The sequence below is a fragment of the Physeter macrocephalus genome, chromosome 18 (genome assembly GCF_002837175.3).
Source record: "Physeter macrocephalus isolate SW-GA chromosome 18, ASM283717v5, whole genome shotgun sequence".
Classification (NCBI taxonomy): domain Eukaryota; kingdom Metazoa; phylum Chordata; class Mammalia; order Artiodactyla; family Physeteridae; genus Physeter; species Physeter macrocephalus.
In genome coordinates, this window is record NC_041231.1 from 3,322,230 (window position 1) to 3,348,650 (window position 26,421).

At 65.1% G+C, this 26,421-nt stretch overlaps 3 protein-coding genes across 33 annotated transcripts in view; 1 reads left to right on the forward strand and 2 right to left on the reverse strand.

Moving 5' to 3' along the window:
• Positions 1–386: 386 nt before the first annotated feature.
• Positions 387–18,740, reverse strand: TNNT3 (troponin T3, fast skeletal type). Of its 20 annotated transcripts, XM_028478723.2 has the most exons (16): positions 18,549–18,740; positions 15,347–15,379; positions 15,219–15,232; positions 13,232–13,249; positions 13,041–13,082; positions 11,967–11,987; positions 11,732–11,746; positions 8,947–8,965; positions 6,249–6,294; positions 4,665–4,781; positions 4,488–4,565; positions 4,122–4,235; positions 3,929–4,038; positions 3,749–3,839; positions 2,010–2,050; positions 387–588 (listed from the first exon to the last, which is right to left on the reverse strand). In XM_028478723.2, the coding sequence occupies exons 2-16, from the start codon at positions 15,361–15,363 to the stop codon at positions 534–536; spliced, it is 798 nt and encodes a 265-aa protein (XP_028334524.1). In that variant the 5' UTR covers positions 15,364–15,379; positions 18,549–18,740; the 3' UTR covers positions 387–533. The 20 variants fall into 20 exon arrangements, with proteins under 20 accessions (XP_028334524.1, XP_007125899.1, XP_028334525.1 ...); XM_007125837.4 differs by lacking the exon at positions 11,732–11,746; XM_028478724.2 differs by lacking the exon at positions 13,232–13,249 and having other exon boundaries at positions 18,549–18,739.
• Positions 18,741–20,595: 1,855 nt separating this feature from the next.
• Positions 20,596–26,418, forward strand: PRR33 (proline rich 33). Its single transcript, XM_055079710.1, has 2 exons — positions 20,596–20,711; positions 24,701–26,418. Exon 2 carries the CDS (start codon positions 24,710–24,712, stop codon positions 26,063–26,065), a length of 1,356 nt encoding a protein of 451 aa, XP_054935685.1. The 5' UTR covers positions 20,596–20,711; positions 24,701–24,709; the 3' UTR covers positions 26,066–26,418.
• The window catches only part of LSP1 (lymphocyte specific protein 1), a 38,503-nt gene continuing 34,798 nt past the window's right edge, over positions 22,717–26,421 (reverse strand). For 7 of the 12 annotated variants that reach the window (XM_028479005.2, XM_028479003.2, XM_028479002.2 and 4 more), the window contains exon 11: positions 22,719–23,432. The gene's annotated coding sequence lies outside the window, so the exon portion shown is untranslated. Of the gene's footprint in view, positions 23,433–26,421 lie in introns of all 12 variants that reach the window. The other 5 variants (XM_055079711.1, XM_024117575.3, XM_028478999.2 and 2 more) reach the window with 2 other exon arrangements.

Consider the following 26,421-nt stretch of genomic DNA (forward strand, 5'->3'; position numbering starts at 1 on the left):
ACCTCTCGTGCTCTGGACTCTCCTCCTGCCCCATCTCTGGGGGACATTTGTGAAGTGTCCCTCTGTGCCCTGGGCCCGCCTCCCAGACCCCCTGCAAAGGCCAAGCTCTCCTGCCCCAAACCAGCTTCAGAGCTGACCCGGGGGACTGGGCACTGGGGTGGAGAACTGAGCAGTGTGTGGGCTCTCAGAGTGGAGACAGGAGGTTCTAGGGGTGAAGGCCCGTTGACAGAAGTGGAAGCCACTGGCAGGGAAGGGAACTGCCAGTAGGGCCATGGCCCCGCGGTCTCCTGAGCTGAGCCCTAAGATGAGCGCCCAGGGTCCTGCGGGCCCCCTAGCTGTAGAATGGCCACCCCCCAGGGCCCCATCCATGAGCCAGGGCACACCTGTCCGAGGGGAGTCTGCTAGCTTTATTTACAGACCCCAGAGGTTGGGGGCAGCGAGGACAGAGACGCAGGAGGTGCCTGGGAGCCAGATGCATCCATGTGGGCCCCACAGGCTGAGAGTCTCTGCCTCTGGGAACCTCTTCGGCTGCTTTACCTCCAGCGCCCGCCGACTTTGCCCTTGGCCGTGGTCCCGGCCTTCTTGCTGCTGCAAATGGGAAGCAAGGTGGTCTTGAGCATGAGGGTATCCGGGACCCTGGCCAACCCCTTCGCTGGCCACTGGCAGACCCCAGACCCTGGCAGCTCTGCCCGGCCCGGCTCTGGAAGGCCCAGCGTATCCCCCAGCTCCAGTCCAGCAGCAGTGACTCACCTGTACCTGCCCAGCCAGGCTTGGGCGGCTTTGGGCAGAGGGAGTCTGTGAGGCTACGTGGGGGCTGGCGAGAGCCTGGTCCCCCTCCCCCTCCCTCCCTTCCCCATCCGAGGGGCTCGAGGCACAGGCGGCAGGGAGACTCTGGGGCCCTACGTCAAGCAGACCCAAGCCCGCATGGGAAGCTGCCACCTTCCCAGTTACTCTGTCCTGAAAAGAGTCTCTGCCCCCTGAGTCGCAGCCTCCTGGGGCAGTGGGCTATCCTGACTCTTCACTCCAGGCCGGCAGCCCCAGCCTGATGGACTCGGCACCAGGGAGGCTTCTGTCCTGTTCCAGAATCTCGGCCCCTCAGCCCCTAGTTAGAACTGGACCCTGGGGCCGGGAGGTCCCACCCCAAGGGACGGTGGTCCTCAGAAGCCCGCCCCATCCGTCTGAGCCCTCTGCACGTCAGTGAGCCAGGAGCGGGCTGGGTGCCGAGTGAGGACGGGCCGGTGGTCAGAGCTCTTTTTTGGACAGCTTCGGGCTGGAATGGGCCCTGCGGCTCCCAAGGCTTCAGGAGAAGGCCTGGCGCCGGGGCTGTGCCCACAGCCCGAGAACCCTCCCAGCCACGCCCACGCATATGCACACACACGTGCTCGTGCACACGCCTGGCCAAACGGCCCCCTCTTGAAGGGAACTGCAAAAACCCCTGCCCTGCACAAAGGCAGGGAGGAGGGCGTGTCTCCTTCACCAGCCCCGCTGCTCACCTTGGGGCGTGCCCCATCTCAGCCCCCAGGCTCCGGGACAAAATCCCTCTCCGGGCCTTACCCGGCAGTTATTGTAAAGGGTCCCACGGACCCCGAGCGTTCACCGTCCTGAGGAACCAGTGATTTCACCCAGGGCCACGGAGGAGCTGGTGACAAAGCCCAGGCCCCCTGATTCCTGGTCCCAGGTCACCTTTGAAGTGACATGCTGCTGGCACGTCCTGGAGCCCAGTCTGGCTTCACCAGGCCACTCGGAAGGCTGCCCGGGAGGCTCCTGCCGGCCCTCCCCCACCCTGCCATCCTTCTGGGCTCTGGGGGTAGGGCTGAGAGGAGGCTGCGGGTCCAGGGGTGCAGGGTCCCGACATGCTGGCCCAAGTGGCCGGCTGGTTGGTCCTGTTACTACTCTGCGGAAGGCCGGCTGCCACCGACACAGGCTAAAATCGCCAGGCCCCTGGCGTGGCCGCTGCCGCGTGGGGCCGCGTGCCGCGTGCAGAGCAAGGGACAGGCAGAGCTACTCACTGCTTCTGGGCCTGGTCGATGCGGCTCCTGAGGTTGGTGACCTGCAAACAACACAGGTGGCTCACCTGCCGCGTCCACGCGGGGCCAGGCCGGGCAGCGGCCTCCCGCCCCGTGGGCCCCTCGGCGGCCCTGGCAGGCCTTGGCACTCTTACTGTGTCCCGGCTCCTTTGGCTGGAGGACCCTTGGGCCACGTGCCCTGTAGCCTCCCTCCGAGGGAGGACCCTCTCACCTACTCTCGGTGGCCTGAGCTGAAGACCTGGGCTATGACACGCAGCAGCCCAGGAGCTGGCCACTTACCTTCCAGCCTCCGCGGGATGTGGGGCAGGGGGCACGGGGCGGAGGTGAGGCTTGCAAACAGAGCCCCTACCTGGAGCGCCCGAGCTCAGGGCCCTGCGGCGTCTCGCTCCTCGGCCCAGCTGCTCTCCCCCGCCGACTGCCCGGGGGAGGCTGGGGGAAGGCAAGGCCCGGCCCCTGCTGCCAGCCAAGACAGCAGGTCAGCCTCAGCAGCCCCCAGGTGGCAGGCAGGGGGGAGGAGGAAGGCGGGAGGAGAAGAGGAAGGCCTCCGGGGTGTCCGTGCCCCCTGCCGCCGACACCTGCAACGACCCAGGTTTTCGCCATGCAAGAGGCCCACCGTGCATGAGCGTTACGAGCCTGGTCCAGGGTGGACTCCGGCTACTTACAACTTGGCCAGCATCTCCACTCTGGCCCGGACATTCATGATCTAGAAAGACCGAGACGGTTAGGGGGCTGGGTGGGCAGCTGAGGCTGCGGCACCCACCGTACGCTGGGCTATTCTGGGCCGGGGCTCTTGTGGTTCTTTTAGCCCCCGGGGACCCACCGTGGGCCACGCACAGTCTGTCAGGAAGCTGCTCGTCCCTGGCTCAGCCTCCCGGACACGAGTAGGGCCAGTCTGGGCTCTCCCTGAAGCCCATTTCCGAGGCCGGCCCTCCCAGGGGAGTATCAGCAGAGAGCAGTGATGCCCCCGGCGCCTGGCCCTGCCAGCTGGCCAGCAGCGACACACAGGCCCCTGGGGGCGGCCTGGGAGGGGCGAGGCCCTGCTCCAGTTAGAGGTGGGGAAACGGAGGGGCAGGAAGGCCAGGCAGCTCGCCCAAGGGCACCAGGATCCTGAGAAGGAGCCAGGACTCGCCTGTCTGTCCGTACTGGTCTCCCACACCCTCTGTCTCAGGGGCCAGTAGGGGAAGCTGGGAGAGGTGATCTGAGAGTGGAAGGTCCGCCCCCGGCCCCCTGGAGGCCAGAAGGGTCTGTGCTTCACGCAGCAGGTCCTTCCCCAGGACTGGTGCCCCCAGCGCCACCCCCAGGCCCAGACTCGGAGGGACAGTGTCCACCCAGGGCTGCCGTCCTGGGTCGTGAGCCCCTCTCAGGCAACTCCTGGCCCCCAACCCCCGGGGGAGGGGCACCGTCCCAGCCCCCTCCCCAGCTCTGAGCTTGGGGGCCTGGGAGGGGGCTGGGGAGGACCCCCACCACAGAGGAGCTTAGGGCCAACCTGGTGGGCTTGGGACAGCGCTGGCTTTCCACGGTCTGCCCCCAGTCCCCCGAGGGCACTCTGCCCCAAGGCTCCCTCCCGCCAGCCCTGGGAGCCAGAATGATGCGGGGAGGCTGGCCTGGAGGACACCCAGGCAGGGTCCCCAGCAGGACAGGGGCCTCGGTCGGGGTCCGAGGGGACTCGGGGCTGCTCGGGGGTGCCCGCTGGCAGGTGAGGGCAGAGGGGCTTCACTCACTTCGTATTTCTGGCGCTTCAGCTTCTCCGCGTAATCAAACTTGTTGGTCTCCAGCTGGTACAGGGTTTCCCAGAGCTCCCTGGCCTTGTCCCTGGGGAGGGAGCAGCAGAGAGGGAGGGGCGGCAGGTCAGCCCCGGGAGGCTGGGGCCGGGCCCCCCCCACCCCGAGGGGCGTCCTCACATGAGCTTCTCCTGGCTGAGGTGGTCGATGTTGAGGGGTTTCCGCCGCTCAGCCAGGACTTTCTTCTTCATCTCCCGGGCCGTCTGCTTCTTGCCTCTCTTCTGGTCAGCCTGAGGGGACACGGCAGTGGGGACGTGGCGCCGCCGGCCTGAGGGCGTGGCGGGGACCCCCGGGCCCCCGGCGCCGTGCTCACCTTGGCCAGGTAGCTGCTGTAGGTGGCACCCATGGAGGACAGAGCCTTCTTCTTCTTCAAGTCGTCCTCGGCCCTCCTCTTGGCCTCCTCCTCCTCCCGCCGGGCCTTCTCCTCCTGCGGAGACCCCACCCCAAGACCTCAGGGCAGGCATCCAGGATGCCTGGGCTTGGAACCTTCTGGAAGGTCCAGGTCCTGGCCGGGTGTGCCCCCTAGCAGGGGTCCTGCAGGGCGTGGGGACCTTAGCCCCCGGCCCGGGTCCTTGGCCGATGTCGAGGGAAACCTCGGGAGAAGGGAGGTCTGGGAGCCGGGCACCTCCCAGGCCGGGGGCTGGGGGGCCGGGGGGGCCGGGGGCCGGGGGCGCCTCACCGCCAGTCTGCTCTGGCGTTCCCTCTCCCTCTCGGCCCGGGTCCTCTGCTGCTCAGCCCTCTCCGCACGGCGCTTCTCCTGCAGCAGGACGAGGGGCGGGTCACTCCTGCCTGGCCCCCACCGGCCCCGCCACCACGTCCAGCAGCCCCACCTCCGCCCACAGCTGCCGGGACTCACGATCCTCTCCTTGAGCGCGACCAGCTCCTCTTCCTCCTTCTTCCGGGCCTCGAAGTGGCTGTCGATGAGAGCCTGCAGCTCCAAGAGGTCCTTGTTCTGGCGCTTCTTCTGGATGTCCTGTGGGGACAGGCCCGTCACCCCAACCCTCCTCTGGAACTTCGGGCTCCCCGGCCCTCCTGGGGGCCGGCGGCTGCCTGCTCCCTTAGCCACGGGGTAGGAGCGGTGCCCTCCCCGCGGGTGAGTCCCGGCAGGGCGCGGCCCTGGGGTCAGTCAGCCCCCCTGGGATGGACTGGCCCTGACGTGGCCCCGTTGTCGTGCCCAGAGTTGCCCTGCGTGGATCGGGCAGAGAGGAAATTGGGGAGTGAGGTAGTCTGTTGGATACACAGATGGATGGGTGGGTGAATGGATGGGTGAGTGGATGGGTGGGTGGGTGGAGATGTTTTAATTTTTAAAAAGTTTACCGTTGCAATAGAGAGTATCCTTGTGAAGCACATCATAAATTAGACACACAAGTTAACACTAATCAGGTTCGAATAGTGTCTAAAACAAGTAAGAAAATTCTCAAGTGTTTATGCTTCTTTTTCAACTTTAAGTTGAGAATTGGGAGCCCCAGGATGAAGGGGTAGACTGTTGAAGGCCATATAGGTAGGTACATATAAGAAGTAAGACTATCTCTAAGAAAGTGAAAGGATGTCAGCAAAAATAATTTGTTTATAAATCAAGTCGTAAGACATGCAGAAAATACAGTTAAAATTGCAGGACAACATTTCTCACTTGCCTGGTTTGGGAACACCTCGTAGAAAGTTGAAGTCAACACTTGTAATCTAACTAATCTTGATCCATTTCCCTTCCACCCTTGTTTTCTAGTAGAAGTGAAAGTTCTTGCTTCTACCAAAGCGACTGATAGTGGCTCATGCTTGGCTTACCTGGAACTCTGGGACTACTCTTCTCCCTCTTGTCCAAGGTCTGGAGAGCAGAGACTGTATTCTACTTAATCTTTATATCCAAAGGGCCTAACTTAGTATCTTTACATAGTCAATGCCAGATAAACATTTGATGGATAAATAGGTGGATGGATGAATGGATGGATGGATGGATGGACGGATGGATGGAGGATGGATGGATGGATGGGTGGGTGGGTGGATGGATGGGTGGATGGGTGGAGGATGGATGGATGGATGGATGGATGGATGGGTGGGTGGATGGGTGGGTGGAGGAAAGCATGGATGTGTAGATCGGTGGGTGAGTATCTGGATGAGTGGATGGATGATGGGTGGATAGATGGATGGATGAGTGAATGGATGGACGGATTGATCGATGGATGGATGAAGGATACAGATGGATGGAGGAAAGGACAGATGGGTGGATGCACAGATGGATGGGTGGGTGGGGGAGGAGGGAAGAAAAGTGTCCATTACTGGAGGAGTTTCTTCTGGTCCAGGAATGAATTAAAGCAGAATTGCATGGAACCAGGAAGCCTTAGCTCTGGCTGCTCTAGAGGAGGTGACCTCCTCAGGCTTAGCCTGGAGCCTGAAGGCTGGGGGCTGGGGGGAGAGTGTGTTGATCTGGGTCCCAGAAACTTACATCAAAGTCTACTTTCTCCCCTTCCGGAATCTTAGGAGCAGTGAGTCTGAAGAAGAGAGAGAGGCTCATGAGTGGGGACGAGTGGGGACCCCGCCAGGACAGCTGGCCTGACCCAACCTGGCCTGGCCCTCCCGCCCTTCGCCCTGGCACCTGGCTGAGGGCACACTGCCTGACCTTTGCTCTTATCAGATGTAGAACCCACTGTCCCCAGAATGGCTTGACCCTTCGAGGAGGTTTCAGGCATCCCTCTGTTTTGTCAACTTCTGCACCTCTCGCAAGAGCTATTTCACCCCCCTCTGTCCAGGGAGGGTGGCCTTGCTTTCTTTCTCAGACAAATGAACAAATGTGGCGAGGCCAGACCAGAAGTCAGGGTGGTCACCGCACACCCCCCCGGGGCCTTTGGCCTCTGTGGTCAGGAACGGCTGTCTCGGATGTCCCTTTGCGTTTCTCTGGCCCCTCTCTGATCTTTCTTTCTGGGGACCCAGAGGAAGGGGGGCTGGGCAGAAAGCAGCGCGAAGAAGAAATGAGACCTCTCCCTGAATCCGGCCGGCTGTAACAGCCATGGTCTCCACCCTCCCCTGGATACGCTTCAGATGAGCAAAGAGTTAAGACAACAGCAACAACAACAATTTCTTCAAAGAAGCAGAGAGTGGAACTGAATATGGACCGGGATGCTGGCGCAGGAAAGGATTTTCTAAGCTCGGAAGGTCCTGCTCGGGAACTCCATGCAAATGAAAAACTTATGGACATGGAAAAAGGCACAACGCAAAAGGGGGAAAGAAAAACCAGACTAGAAAAATCTTTTCAGCAAATACAGAGAAGACTTATACCCTTATGCAAACTGACGATTAAGAAAACACAGAGACACCCCCGCCGTTAGATAAATGGGCAGAGAGCGTAAGCTAGCAGCTCCCCGAGAAGAAAGACCACCAGTCAACACACGAGGGAAAGGCCATCAAAGGAATGTGAAGGAAAACAACCCAGAGAGGCCGTTTCTCATCCATCCGTCAGAGGCTCCGTGTGCAGGCACGTCGCGGTCCCCGGGCATGCGGCGTGGAGACCGCGCTGGCGGCCCTCGTGGAAGCCGTTTGGCAGACGATATCAAAAGCCTTAAGAACGTTCCTACTCTTTGACCCAGTAATTCCATTCTGGGAATGAGGCCTAGGGAAATAACCCGAAAGACAGAAAATGCTTTCCACCCAGTGTTATTTATGATAGTAAAATATTGGGGAAAGCCTTAATATCCTGCAATAGAGGAATGGTTAGGAAAATTATGGTTTGTTCAATTGATGGAATATTATGTGGCCATTCAAAATATTTAAGAAGACTATGTAAAAACATGGAAAAATACTTAGAAACAGCGCTGCATTTGAAAAAAGCAGAATTCAAGGCTGTATAGACAGGACGATGTTTGAAAAACAGCTCAGAGTTTCAGTCTTTTTTTCCGAGCGCTATGCATGGAAAAAGAGTAGGAAGAAATAAGCCTTTTTATTCCTTTCTACTCTTTTCCGCAGTCTGGCAGGCGGGGTGGGAGAGTTATAGATGATTTTTTTTCATTGGACTTTTACGTATTTTCCAAATTTTCTTTAATGAGGTGTTTTATTTTCATAATGAAAACACAAACATTTTTTTAAAACTAGAAAATATCTTGTGACCCGGCAGCTTTCTTTAAAACTGCTGAAAAATAAAGTGTAACGGATGGAAATGTGCTGGCTATACGTTCGCATATTTCCAGTCTTCTTTGGAGAGTCCGTAAGGCTCCCCTAAGTGGGAGCGAACACTTGGCGTGCGCTCATACGCGCTGACATTCCATCCCGTGCAGAGCAAAGGCAGGCTTGAATCCTCTGAAGGATAAGGGGGATGAAGCATGTGCAAAGTGCCGTGGGTTCGTACGTACTTATCAGAAACAGAAAAGTCAGGAAAGTCGGATTGAAACAAAACATCTCTGAACCACTCACTGACATGTGGGCAAAACGAGGGAGAGAAAGTCCCTTCGAACAAGGAAGATGGTTCCCCAGAGAGGGTCGAGGCCCCCGTGAAGGGAGGGATCGTGGCTCCAGTCAAGGTTTTGTTCCCAAGTGGGTTTCAGGGGTGAGACCCTCCTTCCCACCGCCCCACTTCCACACCTATTTCACATCTAGGGCCCTGGGCGATGGGGGGGGCAGCAGGCCAGTACAGCGGGGCCGGAGAGGGCACAGGGGACTGCGTGGGCCTCCCTCTCTCTGCCCTGTGTCTTCCCCAACTTCCTGCACCCCTTCCTCCCTCCACCCATTGTCTCCTCCTACAGGAAGCCCTCCTTGTCAGCCCTGGATGATCCGGGGCGGAATCACGCCCGACTGGACTTCCAGAGTCCGTCTCTGCCCGTCTCTGGGAGGTCTGACCCCCACCTGTGGGGGGGGGGCTGTCCCCAGTGACCCCATTCTCACTACGCGCCTCATCAGAAATCTGGAACCTTCAACACCAAACCAAGGAGCAAAGAAGCGGCTGCTGTTCTCAGGGGTTTGGGTCTCCAGAGCCTAATGCACTTTGCTGCCTTCCTCGGGGGACCCGGAGCCCAGCCCTGGGGCACCTGGTTCCCCAGGTGGCCTCGGGCCCCGTCCAGCCTGCCCACCCGGGCTTCTCCTCCAAGCATGGGCTCCAGACCTCACCTGGCCCACCCCGCCCGCCCGGCATCCATCCTTGCCAAGCCCACACTCACTTGAGTCTTGGCTTCTCCTCTGGTCAGCAGGGCACCGGCGTGGGGAGAGGGGAGAGAGACCAAGTGAGATGGGCAGCGCACTCCGGCCAACGGGTCCCTGTGGACCTCAAGCTGGGGGCCGCCTGCCCCTCCAGCTGAGCCTACCCGCCCCGCCCTCCCCACCCACCGGGGGCAAGGGGTCTTGCCCCCGCTCTGGGCCCACGGAGGTCCCTGTGGGGTCTGAGGAAGGGGGCTCGGGTGCGGGGCCCAGGACACTAGCGGGAGAAGGGAGGGAGGGAGAAGGGAAAACGGAGCCCAGACATAGAGCATCCTCAGGGGGCAGAGGCAGGAGAGAAAGACCAGAGATGGCGGGGGGCGGGGGCAAAGACCGGGGGTGGGGGAGCATCCCCCCTCCCAGGCTCCGGTCTGCTGGCCGCTCCCCACCGACCGCCCCATCACGGTGTCAGGCAGTGCTAAGTCCCGAGGCGGATGCGGGGCGAAGCAGCAAGGCCTGGCCTTCGGAGGCCCTGGTGCCGGGAGGAGAGGACGGACGGTGGACAGGCGTGTGTGCGGGTCTGTGCAGACGCGCTGCGTGCGGCCAGGGGCTGGCCCTGACCTGCCTCTCCCTCCCACTCCTCCTCCTTGGCATCTTCAGGAAAGCGCACATGCAAGAGAAAGCGGCAGGGCTGCAGGAGTGAGTCGTGGTGCGAGCGGGGGCACGGCTGAGGTCCCAGGGCAGACGCCAGCCGGGGGGCACACCCCGACCCCTCTTGCCCTGGGTGTGCGTTGGCCTGGACCCTGTTTGTGACCCCAGCTGAAGGCCAGAGAACTTGCGTCTGGGGGGCGGCTGGAGGAGCTGTGCGCCCAGGATGCCCCGGGAGAGCCCCGGCCCCCACCCCAGGAGGCTGGCCGTGGCTGGAGAGGCCACCGAGGGCCTGTGGGTGCTGGCTGCTGGCTTCTATGAGTCTTTCCACTGGGGTGAGCGGTTCTGGGGACCGAACGCCTGGGTTTTGTTGGGCTGAAACCTGAGCGGGTCCGGAACAACTAGGTCAATAAAGCTTCTTGGGGCCTCAGACCTGCAGAAGCCTGGCTGGTTCCGGTCTCAGCCCAAGGGGACGAGGGTGCTGAGGCAGAGCCCCGAGGGGCCCTGGGCCAGCTCGGCCCCAAGGTGGGGGCTCCTGACTCCCACGGGAGCCTGTCCCAGCCCCTTAAAAGGCTTCTCTTCCGGAGCCTGGCTGGGCCATCTCACAGGACTGGCCTTATGACAGGTGGCCTGTCCAGGCTGCAGCCTTCAGACCTGAGACCCCACCTGCCTGGGCTAACCCAGCCGCCCTCACGTGGGGGGCTGCTTCATTTGATCCTCCCTGCCTCCCCGGGCCCTGGGGAGGTCCTGGCCAGCCTGGAGGCGGCCCGGGATCTGCAGGGGGCCTGGCAGCACCCTAGCCCCATCCTTCAGTCTCTGCTCTGGGCCCTTTGGTGGCAATGACCCCTGGCCGTCAGCCTGTCTGAACCGCCAACGCCCCCTGCACTTGGCCTGGCCCCAGACCTGTTGGGGGTGGGAGGGCTTTTGGCAGGGTCTCCCCTCACATCCCCCTCAGCTCACAGATCACTTGGTTCCTTAGCAACCAACCCCACTCCCACAAATAGCGCCCCCAGCCCTCTGGCACTACTCAGTTTTCAGGTGGGCCTGACGTCACTGCCCCCCCGCACCTGGTGGGGGCTGTGAGCGTGGGGAGCCCGAGGGAGACGGTGCTTTGGGAGCAGATGCCGGAGGGGGGGGTATGGGGGGAGGCCAAGGGCCACGCAGCAAAGCTCCCCAGGCAGCAGGCAAGCGGGCAGCGGCCTGGCACACCCCCCCCCCGCCACCGTCTGTCTGTCTGTTGGCCTCAAGGCTGGTTCCAGGGTGACCTGGTGACCTTGTGACCACCACAGCCCTTGCCTGGACCCTGGTTCCTGCAACGCTCAGCATTCACTGCCAGACCGTCAGCGCCGGCACGTCCCTTTCTCTTACAGGTGGCCTCGTTTTGGGGGCTGTGCTCCGGGTTCTGGCCCAACCGGGAGGCCCCCCCGTGGCCCCTCGAGACGTTGTGTGAAGGCAGGGGCTCCTCGACTAGGGCCCTGGCTTGGGCCTGCACCTCCGTCACCTCCACCCCGGGGTACGGCCAGCCCCGCTGCGGGTAGGGCAGGGCCACCCAGGGGGCCTCCTCGCGCCTGGGTGTCTGGCTCCGGCCCAGGCGATGGGTGGGATGCCGGGACCTGACTGATCGCTCGTTTGCACGCAAGGCCCCCAGCTGTTCCGGGTCCCCGACATCCCCACCTCAGCCTCAGCCTGACTTTCTGCTTCACCCCACTTGCCTCTCCACCCTTCCTTTAGCCCCCGCCTTACTTCCCCTCTCTGCCTCGCTATCTGGGGCAGGGCGGAGGCCACCTGCCTGCCTCTCCTCCTCTGCTCCTCCCCACCCAAGCCTGGTGGATCCCGAGGGTCCCAGTGGACCCCAGCACAATCCTCCCAAGACCCACACCCCTCTCAGGCCCTACACTCGGCTCTGCTCTTGACCTCGAGGCTGACTGCCTCCATCTGCCTCTGCTGGTGACCCGGGAACGGCCTTGTCCCCCCAGCCCTGAACGCCCTCCGCCTGCTTCCCGCCAGCCGGTCCCGCCTGAGCCAGCGCCCCAGGCCTGACTGTCCCCTCCCTGTCCCCAGCCCTCAGGCATGGCGGCGAGAGTCATGCAGGGAAGGCGGAAGAAGTGGTGGGGGCTCGGGCCCCGGGCCCCGGGACTGGACTGGGGTGGGGGGCGAGCCTACCTTCCTGGACTTCCTCTGCAAAAGCGGCACCGTGGGGGGAAAGTGGGGGAAGAGAGAGAACCAGCTGTGACCCTTGGGGCAGAGGCTGAGGGGAGGGGGGCAGCGGGCGAGCAGAGACACACGGGAAGTAGGTTACGCGGCCCCTCTTGTTCCTTCGCGGCCAGGAGGCAGCTCACACCCACACACGGCCGCGTGTGCACATGCGCCCACACGGGACTGAAGTCATGGCACATACCTGGTTCATGAACTTCACGGACTAAGGAGGGCCATGGAACAAGAGGCAATGCGTGGGTCAGAGGTCAAAGGAGAAAGGATCCAAGGTTAATGGGAACAGCCGGGCGCCATGGGAGGGTCAGTGGCCGAGGCCGAGGGGTGGGGAGGGTGCGGGGAGTGAGCGAGACAGGGTCAGTGTTGGCCCGGGGCAGCGTCCCCCCAGGTCCTGTCCCTGCCTCTCCTGGGAGCTCCCAGCCCGGCTCTCGGTCCTGTCACCACTTCGCTGCTGGTCACGGGGCTGTCGGGGTCCTGCCTGCCTCTGCCGCCTGCCCTCTTCCTGCCTTCTTCAGGCCCCCCAGAAGGACGTCCATGCAGGGGCAGGGCTGTGACCCGGCGGGGTGGCACCAGGGGCTGGGGGCCTGGAGCCCAGGAAGCTTCCTACCAGCCCGAGGGTGGGGGCACGCTGCCTTTTCTCTCTGAGCCCGCCAGCGCGCTTGGACAGCAGGTGCCAGGCCTCAGCTGCTCAGACCAGGGATCCACGCACGGGATCCCCCACCCTTCCGTCCTCCACGCCGACCTGACTCCCTCCGAGGGAGCCCGCTGGGGCGGGCCGGAGGGGGGCTGGGGAGCGACAAGGGCTCCGGCGGGGTGCTGACGGGCCCGGCTCAGGGCACAGACGCGGGGCCCGTTCCGCCATCGCCCTGTGCTCACCGAGATCCAGCCTGGGTCCCTGGCCCTGCCGAGGGGTCGGGCGCTGTGGGGCTCTGAGGTACCCACCCTGGGGTGGAAGGCTGGCTTCAGGGCTGTCTCTGGGGCAGCTAGGTCTACATCTGGTCCAGCAGTCCCCCCCACTGACCAGCCCTCCCTGGGCCGGGGGTTGGAGGACCCCGTCTGCCACCCTGCCCACGTTTGGGGGTGCGGGCCCTCGGGGCCCCCTGTCTGGTCAAGCACTGGCCGTGGTTAGTGGGTTACGCTGGGGCCACATGTGGGGGCCCCTTGGCTGGCTGGCGCCTGGCTGTTCCCCCCACCCCACCCCGCTGCGTGCCCCAGCCAGCCCCGGGCGCCACATGGGGCCAGAAGTCCTGTGTCCTCATACCTTCCTCGTGGACCTCATGGACTTCTGCAGGCGGGGGGGGCGCTGGGTGTGCGGTGACAGGAGGAGAGAGGAGAGGTTAGGCCAGGAGCACACTGCATGTCCTTAGAGGGGCGGGGGCACGCAGGGTCACTGAGGTCGGGGGGCAGAGGGCTGGAGGGCGGGCGGGGTCTGGGGTCCTGGACCCCACTTACCTTCCTCCTGGGCCTCTTCTGAGGAGGGAGCCGGAGGGCGCAGGAGGGAGAGAGGGGACAGGACAGCTGTTAGGGGCCACATGGCGGGGGCAGGGAAGGGAGGCAGCCCCGGGTGCGGGGCGTGTGGCGGGCAGCAGACGCTCCGGGGACCGGGGAGGCTGGCCCTGCTTCGAGGGCCTGCAGGGCCTCAGAGAGCTTGGGCCTCGGCCTCGCCTCTGCGGCGTGACCTCCTCCCGGCCCTGGGGGTCTCCGAGCCCCTTCCCCACCCGCGGGGAGCCTGCCCTGGACTGCGGTGCCTATGCACCGGAGGGTCTCGCTAAGTCTGACTCTGAAGGTGCCGGAGGTGAGACAGGTGTTATGGGACAAGCCCAGGGGACGGGGGCCTGAAGGCGGGCGGCCAAGGCAGGCCTTAGAGGACCCAGCTCGGGGGACCTGTCCCCCCGCCCCGTCGCCTTCCCTGGGGAAGGGCGGCTCCCGGGACCACGGTTCCCTCTCAGAAAGGAGTCTTTCTACCTTTTCAGCAGAAAAAGAAATGTTTTGCTCATGTTGTTAGGGTAGCCAAGTGTTTTCAAAATATTTTCAAAACCTAGCGCCCAGAACGCCCCACAGGAGAAGCCTGCCTGGTGGAGTTCGGGAAAGCCTTCCCGCGGTTGAGCGGGTGCCAGCGGCCGCGCACGAGTGCCCGTTGGGCCTGAGAACCACCCGTGCGCGCCCTTCCCAGGGGCCGTGGCTCCGCACCCACGCCTGCCTGGGCACGGCCCACCGGGAGGCTCCCACAGGCTCGGGCTAGGGAGGGGTCTCCAGATCGGCCTGGAGGGAGGTTCCTGCTCCCAGAGGGAGGGGGAGGGGGAGGATGCCGGGAGAGACAGACAGAGAGACAGAGAGACACAGAGACAGAGACACAGAGACAGAGAGAGACAGAGAGGACAGAGGGAGAGACACAGAGACAGAGAGACAGAGAGACACAGAGACACAGAGACAGAGAGAGACAGAGAGGACAGAGGGAGATACACAGAGACACAGAGACAGAGGCACAGAGACAGAGAGAGACAGAGAGGACAGAGGGAGAGACAGAGAGACACAGAGACAGAGACACAGAGACAGAGACAGACAGAGACAGAGAGAGACAGAGCTGTGGAGAGACAGGCAGGGCCCACACACCCAGACTTGCTATTAATGAGGTGAGTGTCTTCACAACCAAATCCCAGGTAACTCCACACACCATGGACACCGTGGATGAGGTTATTGTGTATAAATAATACATAATAATGCAAAAAGTATTAATGAGCGATCAATCGAGTGCTTTCTATTAATCGAGTAAAGCGGCAGGCAGTTGGGGTGATGGCAAGTGGGGATTGAGGATGAAGAAGGTGCACGGTTACTTGGCGGGTCTGTGGAGGGGCTGGAGTCCCCCTGGGGACGAGAGTGGACACGGGGAGGGGCGGGGGGGTGCCGGGGTGGTGGGGGGCGAGGGCACTTCCGGGCCTGCCTCGGTTACCTTCCCTCTCTACTCCTCTGCCCGGGGTAGAACAAAGGAGAGGGGCCAGCTAGAGGGCGCGCTGGGGGCCAGCCTGGGAGGGGAGGAGGGCGGCGCCCGCCTGCCCCATCGCCCACTGTCACGCCGCTCCGGCTGGCCAGAGAGGGCACCGGCGCGAGGAAGAGGCTCTGGCGGTGCCCGCGGCCCTCGGGGAGGGGTCTGGGCCGCGGAGGCCCGGCTCCTATCCTGGGAGGGTGGCCCCGCTGCCCAGGCGACCCTGCAGTGCAGGCCGGGTGGCTCAGGGACTGGGCCCAGGGCCCTGGCCTTTGAGAAGAGGTGCAGGGCCAGGAGCGGGAGCCGTTCACGGGGTGGGGGGGAGGGGGTGGCGATCGGACGCGGCTTCCAGTGGGGGCTCCCCGGGAGAGGCGCTGGCAGTGGCTGGCGATGCCCTCCCCACCTGGACTTCCTGTCTAGAGGCCGATGCAGAGACAGTCTGGCTTCCACACTTACCCTCGAAGTGCTCACTGTGGGGGAGAGAGGGGGAGGGGGGTGAGGGGGGTGGGAGCTCTCGGCGGCGGGTCCTCTGACCTCTGAGCACAGCCGAGGTCCAGGGGTCCCGAGGCAGGGCGGGTACTCACACTTCCTCGTCCGACATGGTGGGTGGGTGGTTTCTGCGGGGGGGGAGGGAGACCAGGGCGAGGATTAGGAATTGCCTTGACCTAGAGGGGCTGGAATGGGTGGGGGATGGGCCCTTGGAGTGGGGCTACGAGGGGACGTCCATCAACAGGGGTCTTGGGCCAACTCTCCGGCCTTGGGGGGGCCGGCTCCTGCGCTTGGGGCCTCCTCAGCAGGCTGCCTTGCTTCCTCCAAGGCTCCAGGCCCCCCAGCCCTCTTCGCCCCTGATCTGATCCCATTCCGCCCCCCTTCCTGCCCTGGCTCCAGCCTGGAGCTTGGACTCCCGGAGCTGGACGGGATGCTGGAAGGTCGTGGCAGGGCAGACATCCTCTCTATAGCATTCCCCGAGGAGGGTCATCCAGAATGCACGCGGCTCGTCCAGGCCGGCGGGGGGCGGGGGGTGGGGGCACGCAGGCTGCTCTGGACCGCGGAGAGGTGCAGCTGATGTTGCTTCAAAACCTCCCTCTTGGTGGTCTCTGCTCTTGGGCCGAGATGCGGGGCGGCTCCCAGGGAGCCCCCAAATTACAGAGCTTGGCACCTCCAGATGGGAACCTTGGACCTTCCCCGGCCTTCCCTCCCGCCATCCCCACGAGGCCCCCTCCTCAGGTGTGAGCCCAGGCTCCCTCCTCTGACTGATGGTTTCCCGTGAGGACCCCGTGTCCTCTTATGGGGGTGCCCAGGGATCCCCTGGCGTCTCCCATGGCCCTCTGCAGAGCCCTCTTCCAGAATCACAAGAGTGCGCGAGACATTCTGTTACCCCCCCAACCCCCGTCTCCCCCTTGCCCCAGCAGACAGCAGACTGAGCCCCGGCTCGTGAGGACGGGGTCCGGGCTGTTTCTCTGTGTGGGACCCCCAGCCTGGTGCCCATGCCAGGCGCACATGTCTTCCAAGAACTGAGTGGACGGCCCCGTCCCTCCCTCAGCCTGCTTTCCCAGGCCCTGTGGACGCCCTGGAATGTGTCAACGTCTGCGGGGAAGCCTGTACCCGGGCCTGGCTGCATGTGTCCAGGTGTGGCCGGCACCGGGCCAGCGCACTCGGGGACCGTCTATCCGTGAGCTGGCCACCGCACAGACCCGAGGCAGCCGGGCCTGGGAACGCTCGGAGCGGCTGCATCAGAATGTTGGCCCCGGGTTTCGAAAAACAGAGTTCATGACAACTTGCTACAGCTTTTACTTGAAGACAATAGTTATGGCCCCCCGCCCCGGGAGGTTTGTATAAGAAAAACACAAGTTCATCATCTAAAAATGCGTTTACATCGCATTGCTAAGGTGGGAACAGTTTTCCAAAGCCTCTGTCAAGAATGTTAATTTTCCCAGAGCAATTTAAGCTCCATGCAAAATTAACCAACGGATGGGTCTCTGCTATAACCCCTCCAGGAAGCTGAGCAGCCTTTTTGCATCCTGAAGTCTCTTCCCGGGGCTCTGCTGCCCCCTCAAGTCACAGCCTCCTGCTTTGTCTAGAGCTGGGGTCTCACGGTCCCTTGGCCCAAACCCTCCTGGTGGGCCCTGCCCCTGGGTGTCGGGCCCCCGCCCCACCCAGGCCGCTGTCCTCGCCCTACTGTGCCCACCTCTCCCCCTGGCAGGGCCCGACACCTGTCGGCCGCCTTGAAAAGGGGTGGTCATGGCCTGGGTCCAGGGGTGGGTTATTTTTAAGGAGCCAGTGGCAGCTGAGACGTCCAGAAATAGGCACCCAAATTAGCCAAGACACCTCTGCCCAGAAACCCAAGACGATGGGAGGGCGACTGGGAAGGCAGCCCCCGCTCAGGTCTCGGCCTGCATCCCCTCCCCCACCGACCCCCCCCGCCGGTCTCCGGGGCCGGCCCTCTTGTCTTCTGGGCCAGAGTCCCAGGGGGCATGCAGGCGGGCTCCCACATACCCAGGCAGGGTGCCACACCCTCTAAAGAGGGAAACTGAGGCCCCTCTGGGCTCCTGTTCCTCTTCCCAGCAAAACCCTGGGGGTGACACCACGGGCTGCTCTGTCCCACCCGCCCTCCCCCTGAGAGGGGCCCAGGGTGGGGTGTGCTTGGGGGCAGGGTGGCATTTCGACAGCTGAGAAGGAAACCAGTTGTCCATTTAATGTCCTGCCCTCAGAGGGGCCATTGTGAAAACAGCCTCTGAGGTCACCGCTCCTTGGGGACACCCTCTCCTTCCTTCCTTCCCAAGTGACAAGATGGGGGCGGGGAGGCAGGAGGCCCTGCCGTTCGCTTGCTGTGGGCCCTGACCCTGTTCCCTGACCCTCGGGCCCCCCCATCCCATCTCCTCCCAGAATGATTGAGGGCACCAGAGAGGTTGCTGCCCGGGGAAGGCGCCCCCATCCCGTGACGTCAAGAGGGTCAGCTGAGCCCTGGTTCGAGGGGGCACAGGAAGGGCAGGAGGGGCGTTGGGGGCCAGGAGCTCAGGCGGGGCCTCCTGGGAGCTCCTGTTCCTCCCGTCCAGGCTGAGGTGGGACACGTCTTCCTTGGGCAGACAGGACCGACGCCCAGCTCCCCACTCCTCCCTCTGTCCGGCCCCAGCCCAGGCCCTGTCCACTGCAGGCCTTGGCCTCCGGACACTGCCCCCCGGGCTGCTGGGGTCCCCGCCACCCCTGCCCACAGACCCACTCCTGCGGCGAACCCCACCAGCCACGTCGCAGTTGCCGTCTTTACAGACGGCAGCGTTAGAGGCGGTGGCCGCTGGGCCGAGGGCCCCAGCCTCCTGGGAGAAGCTGGCCGAGGCGCCCCTCAGCTTAGCAGAGCCCCGTGGAGAGGCCGGGGGGGAGGGCGGCCGCACCGCAGCAGGTAGCCTCGAAGCCCTGGGCAGCGCCCTTCCCGGCTTCCTCACCTCGAATCGTCACCGTTCACCAGCCGTCTGCCTTGGGACCACCCGCTCGCCCCCGGGCCTTCCAGGGAACCCCCTCCTTCCTCCTTCTTGGGCCTCCCCTGCCCCTGGACTCTGGTCTGAAAGGGCTTCCTCTGCCTCTGATGTTCAGAGAACGTCACCCCGCGATGCCGGCACCCCAGACCGTGGGGACCCTGCGGTGGCTTCCTGGGTCTCCAGGACGCCATGCTTAAAGTGGCCAAAGGCTGGGGAGGCACAGCGTCCTGCACCCGGGACCCCGGGACGCACCCAGGCCCGCCGGCACACGGCAGGCCGGCCCGGTCCCGGGGCTGCTCTCAGATGTACTGACCTGCGGCTGGGTCTGGAGAGATGGGCAGGAGCTCCCTGTGGACAGGACCGGCTCAGGCAGTGCCCGCTCGGCCGCACGCTCTCATGTTATAGTGACATTCGATCTTTCCCGGCAGCCCATTGGCCAGGGGCTGGGTGGCCGGGTGCGTGGGACGGGCGGGAAGGGGCTGTGCCTTGAGGCCCCTTACCAAGTATAGGAAGAACAGAGGAGAGGGCCCAAGGAGGCGAGGATGGGGGGGAAGGCGACGAGGGCCACCCTCCTCCCCCAGGAAGTGTCAGCCTCTATTTTTACTCTCCTGACAGTGGGCAAATTCTTCATGGGTGGAGGAGGGGGAAGGAGGGCATTGGGTGGCCCTAGGGAGGAAGCTGAGGGCTCTCCTTGGGCCAGGCTGGGGTGGGGTCCCCAGAGCTGGGGCCCCATCTTCCCCGGGGGAGCTGCCCCTCCCTCCGAGGTGTCTGCCCAGGAAAGGGGTCTGCCCGGCCAGGCTGCATTACGCAGGCCCCAGGCCCTCCCCGCCTCCCCATCAGAGGCAGCGGCCCGAGGTCCCTGAGACCCCCAAGGAACGGAAGACCCTGTGAGCCTTCGGCCAGGCCCTCGGCAGGTCCGAGCCCCACCGCGCGGCTCTCTGCATGATGGCGTTAGGACACGCAGCAGAAATGGTCAAGAGAACTACTAACCCAAGTCTGACTGGAGGGTCTGGCATCTGCCCAGTGGCTGGTGCCTCCCGACGCCAGGGGCCACGCCTCTGAGGTCTGCCCGGGAGCTCCCTGTCTGGGGGTCCTGAGCCTGCAGGCCTCTCTCTCGCCGCGGGCCAGCCTCAGTGTGCCGCCCACGGCGGGCTCCACCGTTCGCCCGTGGAGCCCAGTCTTTCTTTGCTCGGGACTCCAGGTGGCACCATCCAACCGGCAGACACCTCACCCGGGGCTTTCCGTGGTCCCCACACTGGCCAGTGAGGCCACGAGCTCCTACGGCCCCGCCCCTCGAATCGGGGAAAGCGAGACACAGAGTAGGAAAAAGCAGCCCCAAGCCTCCTTCCAGACGTGGAAGGCTCCAGGCGAGGGGCTGGTCGGTCACGGATGGCGGGGGCCGTGGATGCCCCGTGGGTTCTCCGTGGAGGCTGGCCTGGTCCAGAGCAACGGCTGGTGGGCTGGAGCGCAGGACAGGGGTTGGTCCCAAGGGCACTCAGATGAAGCGCCTGCCCTCTGGAGGCTTAGGGGCGTCAGGACGACTGGCTCTCACACCCCAGCCCTGGCTTCCCCTGGCTCTGCGCCCCACTCTGGGTCCCCAGAGCCTTCTGGCAGGTTTCTCTCAGCACCTCATCCAATGTCTACACGTTGGAGACAAGGCTACGGGGACCCGAGATAGGCAGGGTGGGCCCATCGTCCACAGTGAGGGGAGCCAGAGCCCTGGGCCCCCAGTGGGCAGGGCGGAGCCCCTCCCCAGAGCTCCTGGGGGCGGGAAGCCCCCCAAGGCCAGAGCTGCTGGGGCCGTTCCCGCCTCCCTTGTCGGAACTCTGAATTCCCCCTCCGGTCCAGGTCCTCGGATGGGAGAGTGTTTGGCGGGCCCCACGCGTGCCCGACCCTCGGCTACCTCTAACCCACTTTCTGTCCAGTGGGGCCAGCCGTACAGCCACTTCCGAAAAAGGCCCTGAGCGACTGCTGGGGCCGCCCTGGCCCAGCTCCTCCTCACGGTGGGAGCTGACAGCCCTTCTCAGGCTGGGTGCCCTCACTCCGCTTAGAGTCTCACACCACCCCCCGCCCCTCCAGTCGCAGGTGCGCAGGTGAGGAAAGCACAGCCGGGAGCGCTGAGCCTGGGAAGCCCCGTGTGCACCAGCCCCTCCGACTGTGGGGGTCTTGCTCCTGGGAACCGCCGGCCACACCTCGCACAGGCCTGGGGTGTCCCTGGGGGCTGCACCCACAGGTGGGCACTCCATGGCCCTGCAGTGGCCCCGCTCGGCCAGCAGAGGAAGGTGGCTGCCTGCTCAGTGGCCTCAGGCTCTGGCAGGTGCTCTCCCGTGAGCGGGCGCTGAGGCCAGAGGGATGGGGCAGATTTTATTTTGGGTACCGGCAACCTCCCCCTCGGGGTGCCAGGCCCGTGGCGCAGCAGGACAGCACCGAGCAGGCACTGCTGGACGGGCTGCCGGCCGCCGCGGGCCCGCGACAGGTAATCCACACCCTGGTCCACCTGGCCAGGCCGGGCTGGGGTGGGAGGAGAGGGGGTCAGGGCAGGGCAGGGCCGCCCCTGGGGCCTGGAGGGGGCCTGGAGACCTGAGGTGGAGGCCCGGGATGGGGTGCCCAGCCCGGGGTGGGTGGGGGACTGATCTCAACCCCAGGAAGAATTTGAGGGCTGCTGGGGCAGGGCCTCCAGCCGGGGACAATAGGAGTAGGGGTGGGCTTCTCAAGTCTGCCAAGCTGAGCTGAGCCAGGGAGCAGTGAGGAGGCCGTGGGGGCCCAGTGCCCCCGAAGATTTGGCTCTAGGTTTCTGCAGGGGTGGCCCTCAGGGCGGCGGGGAAGGGCAGGGGTCCCTCAATCTTGGTCCTGGCCCGCAGTGTTCACGGTTGAGGGTGGCGAGGCCCAGGGACCTTGAACCTCGCCTGGTAGCCCTGAGCTGACCTGGGTGCCCGCGCCAGTGCCAGCCGAGCTCCCGGTCAGCCCAGCCCACGGGCTCGGGCTCTGCCAGGCCCCAGATAGAAGCTGCTGACACAGCACTTCGGGGATGAGCCTTTCCCAGCCTGAGCAGCTGCCACCCCACACGCCCTGGGGGCTTCTGCGGGATCTGTAATAGGTTTGCTCTGTGCGGGGCTGGCTTTCAGTGCCTTGAGCAGGGCAGCAGGAGGGTGTCTGGTGGGGCCTCTCAGGCCGTCAGAACGGAGGGCAGGGGCCCAGCACCCAGGCAATGGCTCCTCTGAGCCTCTCCACCTCTGTGGTGGGCAGGCCCTGACCCCCAGGTGCTGCAAGGCAGGGGCTGGTTGTCACCACCGCAGAGGAGACAGACCCTGGGTCCCTGTCCCCGGGGCCGGGCCGAGGGCCAAGGAGCCCGAGAGGGGCTGGGCTGCATCAGGGCTGAGCGGCCGGCTGCTTTCCTGGCACTGCCCACCCTACCTGCCACTCGCCCCTCAGTGCTGTCCACTCTGGTCCCCTCTGGCCGCCCAGGGGGCCATGTGGCCCCATGTGCCTGCTGCCCTCGGCTAGCGTCCCACCCAGCCGGGTGGACAGAGCGCAGCCCCGATGCACCCTCAGAAGTGGGCCACGGGCGACAAAGGTGTGACACAGCTGATTTCTAACACCTCCGAGCCGCCCATGTTCACGCTCCCCTTGGGAGGCAGCAAGCTTTTGACCGCAAAGACTTTGGAAAACAGGTTCTGAGCAGACCCAGGCCTCGAATGCCAAAGGTCTAGGGGCCCTGCTCTTCGAAGGGGCTCCCCTGACTCCGAGAGCAGCAGGGCCTCATGTTAGACCTGTGCACAGGCCGGCGGTTGGGGGGTGGGCTCGGGAGGACAGCCCCGCCCTGTCCCCGCCTCCACACGCTGCACCTCCATTTTCACAGGTACAACCTCACCATCACTGTCTGTTTCCCTCCCTTCTTCCCTCCTGCCTTCCCCCCTTCCATCGCCCATCCATCCACCCCCCCCCCATGTGTCCACCCGCCCACCAGCCGTCCACCCACCATTCCGTGAAGCGGGCATTGATCTGACTGCCTCTCCATCTCTTCTCCTGTCTACTCTCTGCACAACTACTTTTCTGCCCATTGACCTCTCATCCCTTCTGCAGACCCACCCATCCACCTGTTCTTTATCTATCCACCCATCACCCAAGGATTCAACACCTCTCTTTCTATTTAGACACCCATCCATCCTTTCATCCATCCATCCATCCATCCACCCACCCATCCACCCATCCATCCCTCCATCCAGTCATCCATCCATCTTTCCATCCACCCATCCATCTTTCCATCCATCCATCCAACCACCTAACCATCCACCCATCCAGCCAGCCATCCAATCACCTACGCATCCATCCGTCCCTCCATCCCTGCATCCATCCATCATCCATCATCCACTCACCCATCCATCCACCAAATCTTCACTGAGACCTCCTGGATGCTGGGAAGGGATGACCCCAAGGTGGGTCTTGTGCTCCAAGGGTGCACAGTCTAGGGGCACAGACCAGAAGTGCACAGTGTTTCAGGGGCTGTAGAGTTTATAAGGGGCCAGTCAAGGAGCAAGTACCACAGTGGAAGAGGATGACTGAGCCCCCACCCATCACATTCACCCTGACTACCCTCAGAGTCCCCAGAGCCTAACACACAGAAGGTCACTGGACAGGACAGAGTGTCCAAATCTGAAGGCCAGAGGCCTGGGCCCTGCCACTGTGCAGGGCGGATGGCCTTTCCAACGGGCCCTGCTCCCTGGCCCTCCCCCGTCAGTGAGCCCCAGAGAGCCAGCACATGGAGACACCGGAGGGAGTTTACTGCACAAAGTGGAGGGCTGCAAGCGGGGTGGGTGGGGGGTCCAGTGCCGTTGCGGGTGTTGGTGGCTCTTGACACGGAGGCCCCGGCACGTGGCCTCTCTCTGCACCGGCTGCACCTTCCCTGGGAGCTTGTGGCTTCTCTGGAAGTGGTCCTTTGGCCAACCAACAGCCAGAGTTCCTTTCCTCCCGGAACTGTGAGGGGCAGAGCTGGGGGTCAGAGGAAGAGGTCGGAGGGTCCAGGAGCGAGAGGTGGCGGACGTCGGGGGTGCCTGCGGGCCAGGCAGACCATGAGAAGCAGCTTCTTCGGCAGGGTCGGGGGTGGGGGGCGGGGGGCGTTCATCTGGCCGGCCTCTCCCCTGCGCACGTGGGTCGGGAGCCAGGAGGTGCCGCCGGCGGTGCCGCAGTCTTGGGAAAGCTGAAACACAGGTCGGGGGAGCATCAGGCTGCAGTCTGAGGAGGGGCCATGGCTCTGCCTGTCCAGGCCTGCAGCCTCTCTCTGGGGGCCCCTGGCCTGCCCATCCCACCCTTCTCCCCCAGCCCCAGGAGCAACCTCCCTGCGGCAGCCCCCGAAACCCTGCTTCCACCTCCGGCCCGGAAGCCTGGTGCCCTGGGCCCTGCTCGGGACTCAGGGTGGAGGGACGCTGCCTACTGCCTGTTTGCCAGCTGGCCTGACAGCCCCGCCGGCTAAACCTGGGGTCCCGGCCCCCCTCACAGAGGCGGGCAGCAGCCCAGAGCGAGCCCCGGCAGACCCCTCGGGCCCCTGCCCGAGCAGACGACGCACTCCTGCCTGCCGGAGCCGGCCTCATGGCAGAGGCCCCCAGGCCTCCCTCCTCCCCAGGCCTCCCTCCTCCCCCAAGCCTCCCTCCTCCCCCAGGCCTACCTCCTCCCCTCCCCCAGGCCTCCCTCCTCCCCCAGGCCTCCCTCCTCCCCCAGGCCTCCCTCCTCCCCTCCCCCAGGCCTCCCTCCTCCCCCAGGCCTCCCTCCTCCCCCCGGCCGGCGGCCCTGGCTCGGCCCAGCCGCCATTTGTCAACGTCCTCGGGAGCACGTGGCGCCCAGAAACCAGGGCGGGCGGCTTGGCCGGGACCACCCCGCCGGGACGTCTGCGGGAACATCCCATTTAGCGTAGCTCAGCGAAAAGCGCTCACCTCCCACCCCGTCTACCTCTGATGATGCAGCCGCAGCTTCCCCGAGCCTCTGGCCGCCACCTCTCCGCTGGCTCGCAGCGGACGCGCCTGTGGTCAGGCCGGCGACAGCAAGGCGGCCCTCACGCCTGCGGGCGGGCGCTCTTCCTGCCCTCGCAGGCGGCCGGCCCAGCACGTGCCTCCCGCTTGGCGCCCGCCCGCGGGTCCCCCGGCCCCTGCTGTGCACACAGGCGGCGCCCGGAGCCGGGCCCCAGCCCTCCTCCGTCGCCCACGGAGCACCCCGGGCCTCAGTGGACTTGCTTCTAAACCGGGATGACGGTGGGGCCGCCCCACAGTCACCCGAGGCAAACGCCCACGCCTGGAGCGCGCCTGGCAGGGGCCACGGCTCGGGGAGGTGGGGGGGCCGAGCTTCTGATGGTCGGGCTGCAGGCCCTCTGGGCCCGGGTCCTGCCGCGTGACTAGGGGCCGTGTGCCCTCCCGCAGGGAGGCGGCCTGCGGGGAGGAGGGCGGGGCTCACGGCTCTCCCTCCCGCCCGCCCTAGGCTGCAGCAATGCTCACCTCGGCTGCCTCCGTGGCCCCTGAGATGGCTGGCCGGTGCCCCCCGGGGCGCCCGGGACCCCCCCCGCCGCTGCCGCCCAAGCCCGGGAAGGACAACCTGCGTCTGCAGAAGCTCCTGAGGAAGGCAGCCCAGAAGAGGATGAGCAGGGACGGGGCGCCTGCCCCGCCCGGGGCCCTCCGCACCTCCTTATCCCCTGTGAGCGAGGCCAGCCACGACCAGGAGACCCTGGCCCCGCGCCCCGCGGAGGCGCCACGGGCGGTGGCCACCCTGCCCTGCTCCCCCCACCCCCGCGTCATCCACCACGTGGCGTCCCCCCTGCAGAGGTCCACGTTCTCCTTCAGCCTCACCCAGCGCGGGAGCCTGGCTTCGCACTTCGCACCCGCGGGGCCCCGGCTCGCGGCCCCGGTCCCAGAACCCGCCCAGTCCCCCTGCGGCCGTGCCCAGGTCTCAGGCCCCACAGCGAGGCGCACCCACGTCAGCCGGGTGCACTTCCGGCGGGCCCCGTCCCCGCAGGCCGGGACCCCTGAGCCCTCCCCGACGGCCCCGGATGGCGGGCCTGGCGACCAGGACCGGGACACGGCCCTCTGCCCTCCCGGGGCTCAGCGCCCGCTGCCTGTGGCCCACGCCCACTCGCTGCCCGCCAGGGCCCAGGCCACCAGCCCTCAGCACGACGAGCCCTCTGTGCCCAGGCCGGCCCCCGGCTTCCAGGCCTCGGTGCCCAGAGAGGCCAGCAGCCGGCCGGGGGTGTCCATTGCCCCCACCTACCGCTCCCCAGGACCCTCGCCCTACAGGCCGGCCCCTGTGGCCCCCAAAGCTGGACACCGGGAGGAGCCCCCCCCGGCCGGCCCTGCCGCGGAGGCCGAGCAGGTCTCCAGCCCCCGCGAGGCCTCGTCCCCTGCCCCACCGTCAGGCCCCCACCCGTGCCCTGTCCCCGGAGTCGCACCCAAGCCCCAGCTCGGCGGCTGGACGCGCCTCAAGAAGCAGCTGCTAGAAGAGGCCCCCTTCCCGGGGCCAGAGCCGGGCCCGGGGCATGCGGAGCGGGGAGCGACAGCCCCCGCTGTCTCGGCGCCCCGGCCGGCCCCCGCCTCCCGGGCCTCCAGGATGTGGGACGCAGTGCTGCACCGCGTGTCAGTGGCCGAGTCCCGCGGCGGCCAGGTGGGGCCCCGGGATGGGGTGCACGCCCTGCCCGGCCTCAGCCGCCCGCCCTTCCTCTGCTGGCCTCGCTTCAACGCCCGGAAGCTGCAGGAGGTGGCCGCCCGGGCCCCTCCCATGTGCTACCCCATCCTGGTCCTGAGCCCCCGGCCCAAGAACTTCAATTGTCCGGCAGCAGGCCGGAGGCTCCAGTGAATGGCTGGGGGGACCCCGGGACCGTGGGGTGGACAGAAGGGGGGCCGAGGGTCCAGCTGGGAAGCCGCAGCCACTGAAGAGGGGAGCGCGGAGGGGCGGGGGGCCAGGAGGGGAGGTGGCATGCGGCCGGGAGCAGCTGGGATCAAGGAGGTGGCGGGTTTGGATGGTGTGGAGGGGCAGGGAGGGGGCTGCATCGGGGTAGAGCGTGGGGACTTCGGGGGTGGACTCCTGGGGAGACAGACCGTACACGAGTCTGCCCTGAGGCTGGGGCTGCATGCGTGACCCTGCAGGGCAGGGCCAGCCTGAGGGTCCGCACGGGGCTTGGGGCAGGGCGTGCAGAAGGTGGTCACCAGAGA

What these genes read in the sequence shown, in the direction of transcription:
- TNNT3 (XM_055079374.1), bottom strand. Translation starts at nt 13,313, where the DNA reads ATGTGGCCCCTAACAGCTGTCCTGTCCCCTCTCTCCCTCCTGCGCCCT. An exon ending in TCGCGCTCAAGGAGAGGATC is followed by an intron (nt 4,566 to 4,664) that starts GTGAGTCCCGGC and finishes GTCCTGCTGCAG; the next exon opens with GAGAAGCGCCGTGCGGAGAG. An exon ending in ACAGCAGCTACCTGGCCAAG is followed by an intron (nt 4,039 to 4,121) that starts GTGAGCACGGCG and finishes GTGTCCCCTCAG; the next exon opens with GCTGACCAGAAGAGAGGCAA.
- PRR33 (XM_055079710.1), top strand. Translation starts at nt 24,710, where the DNA reads ATGCTCACCTCGGCTGCCTCCGTGGCCCCTGAGATGGCTGGCCGGTGC.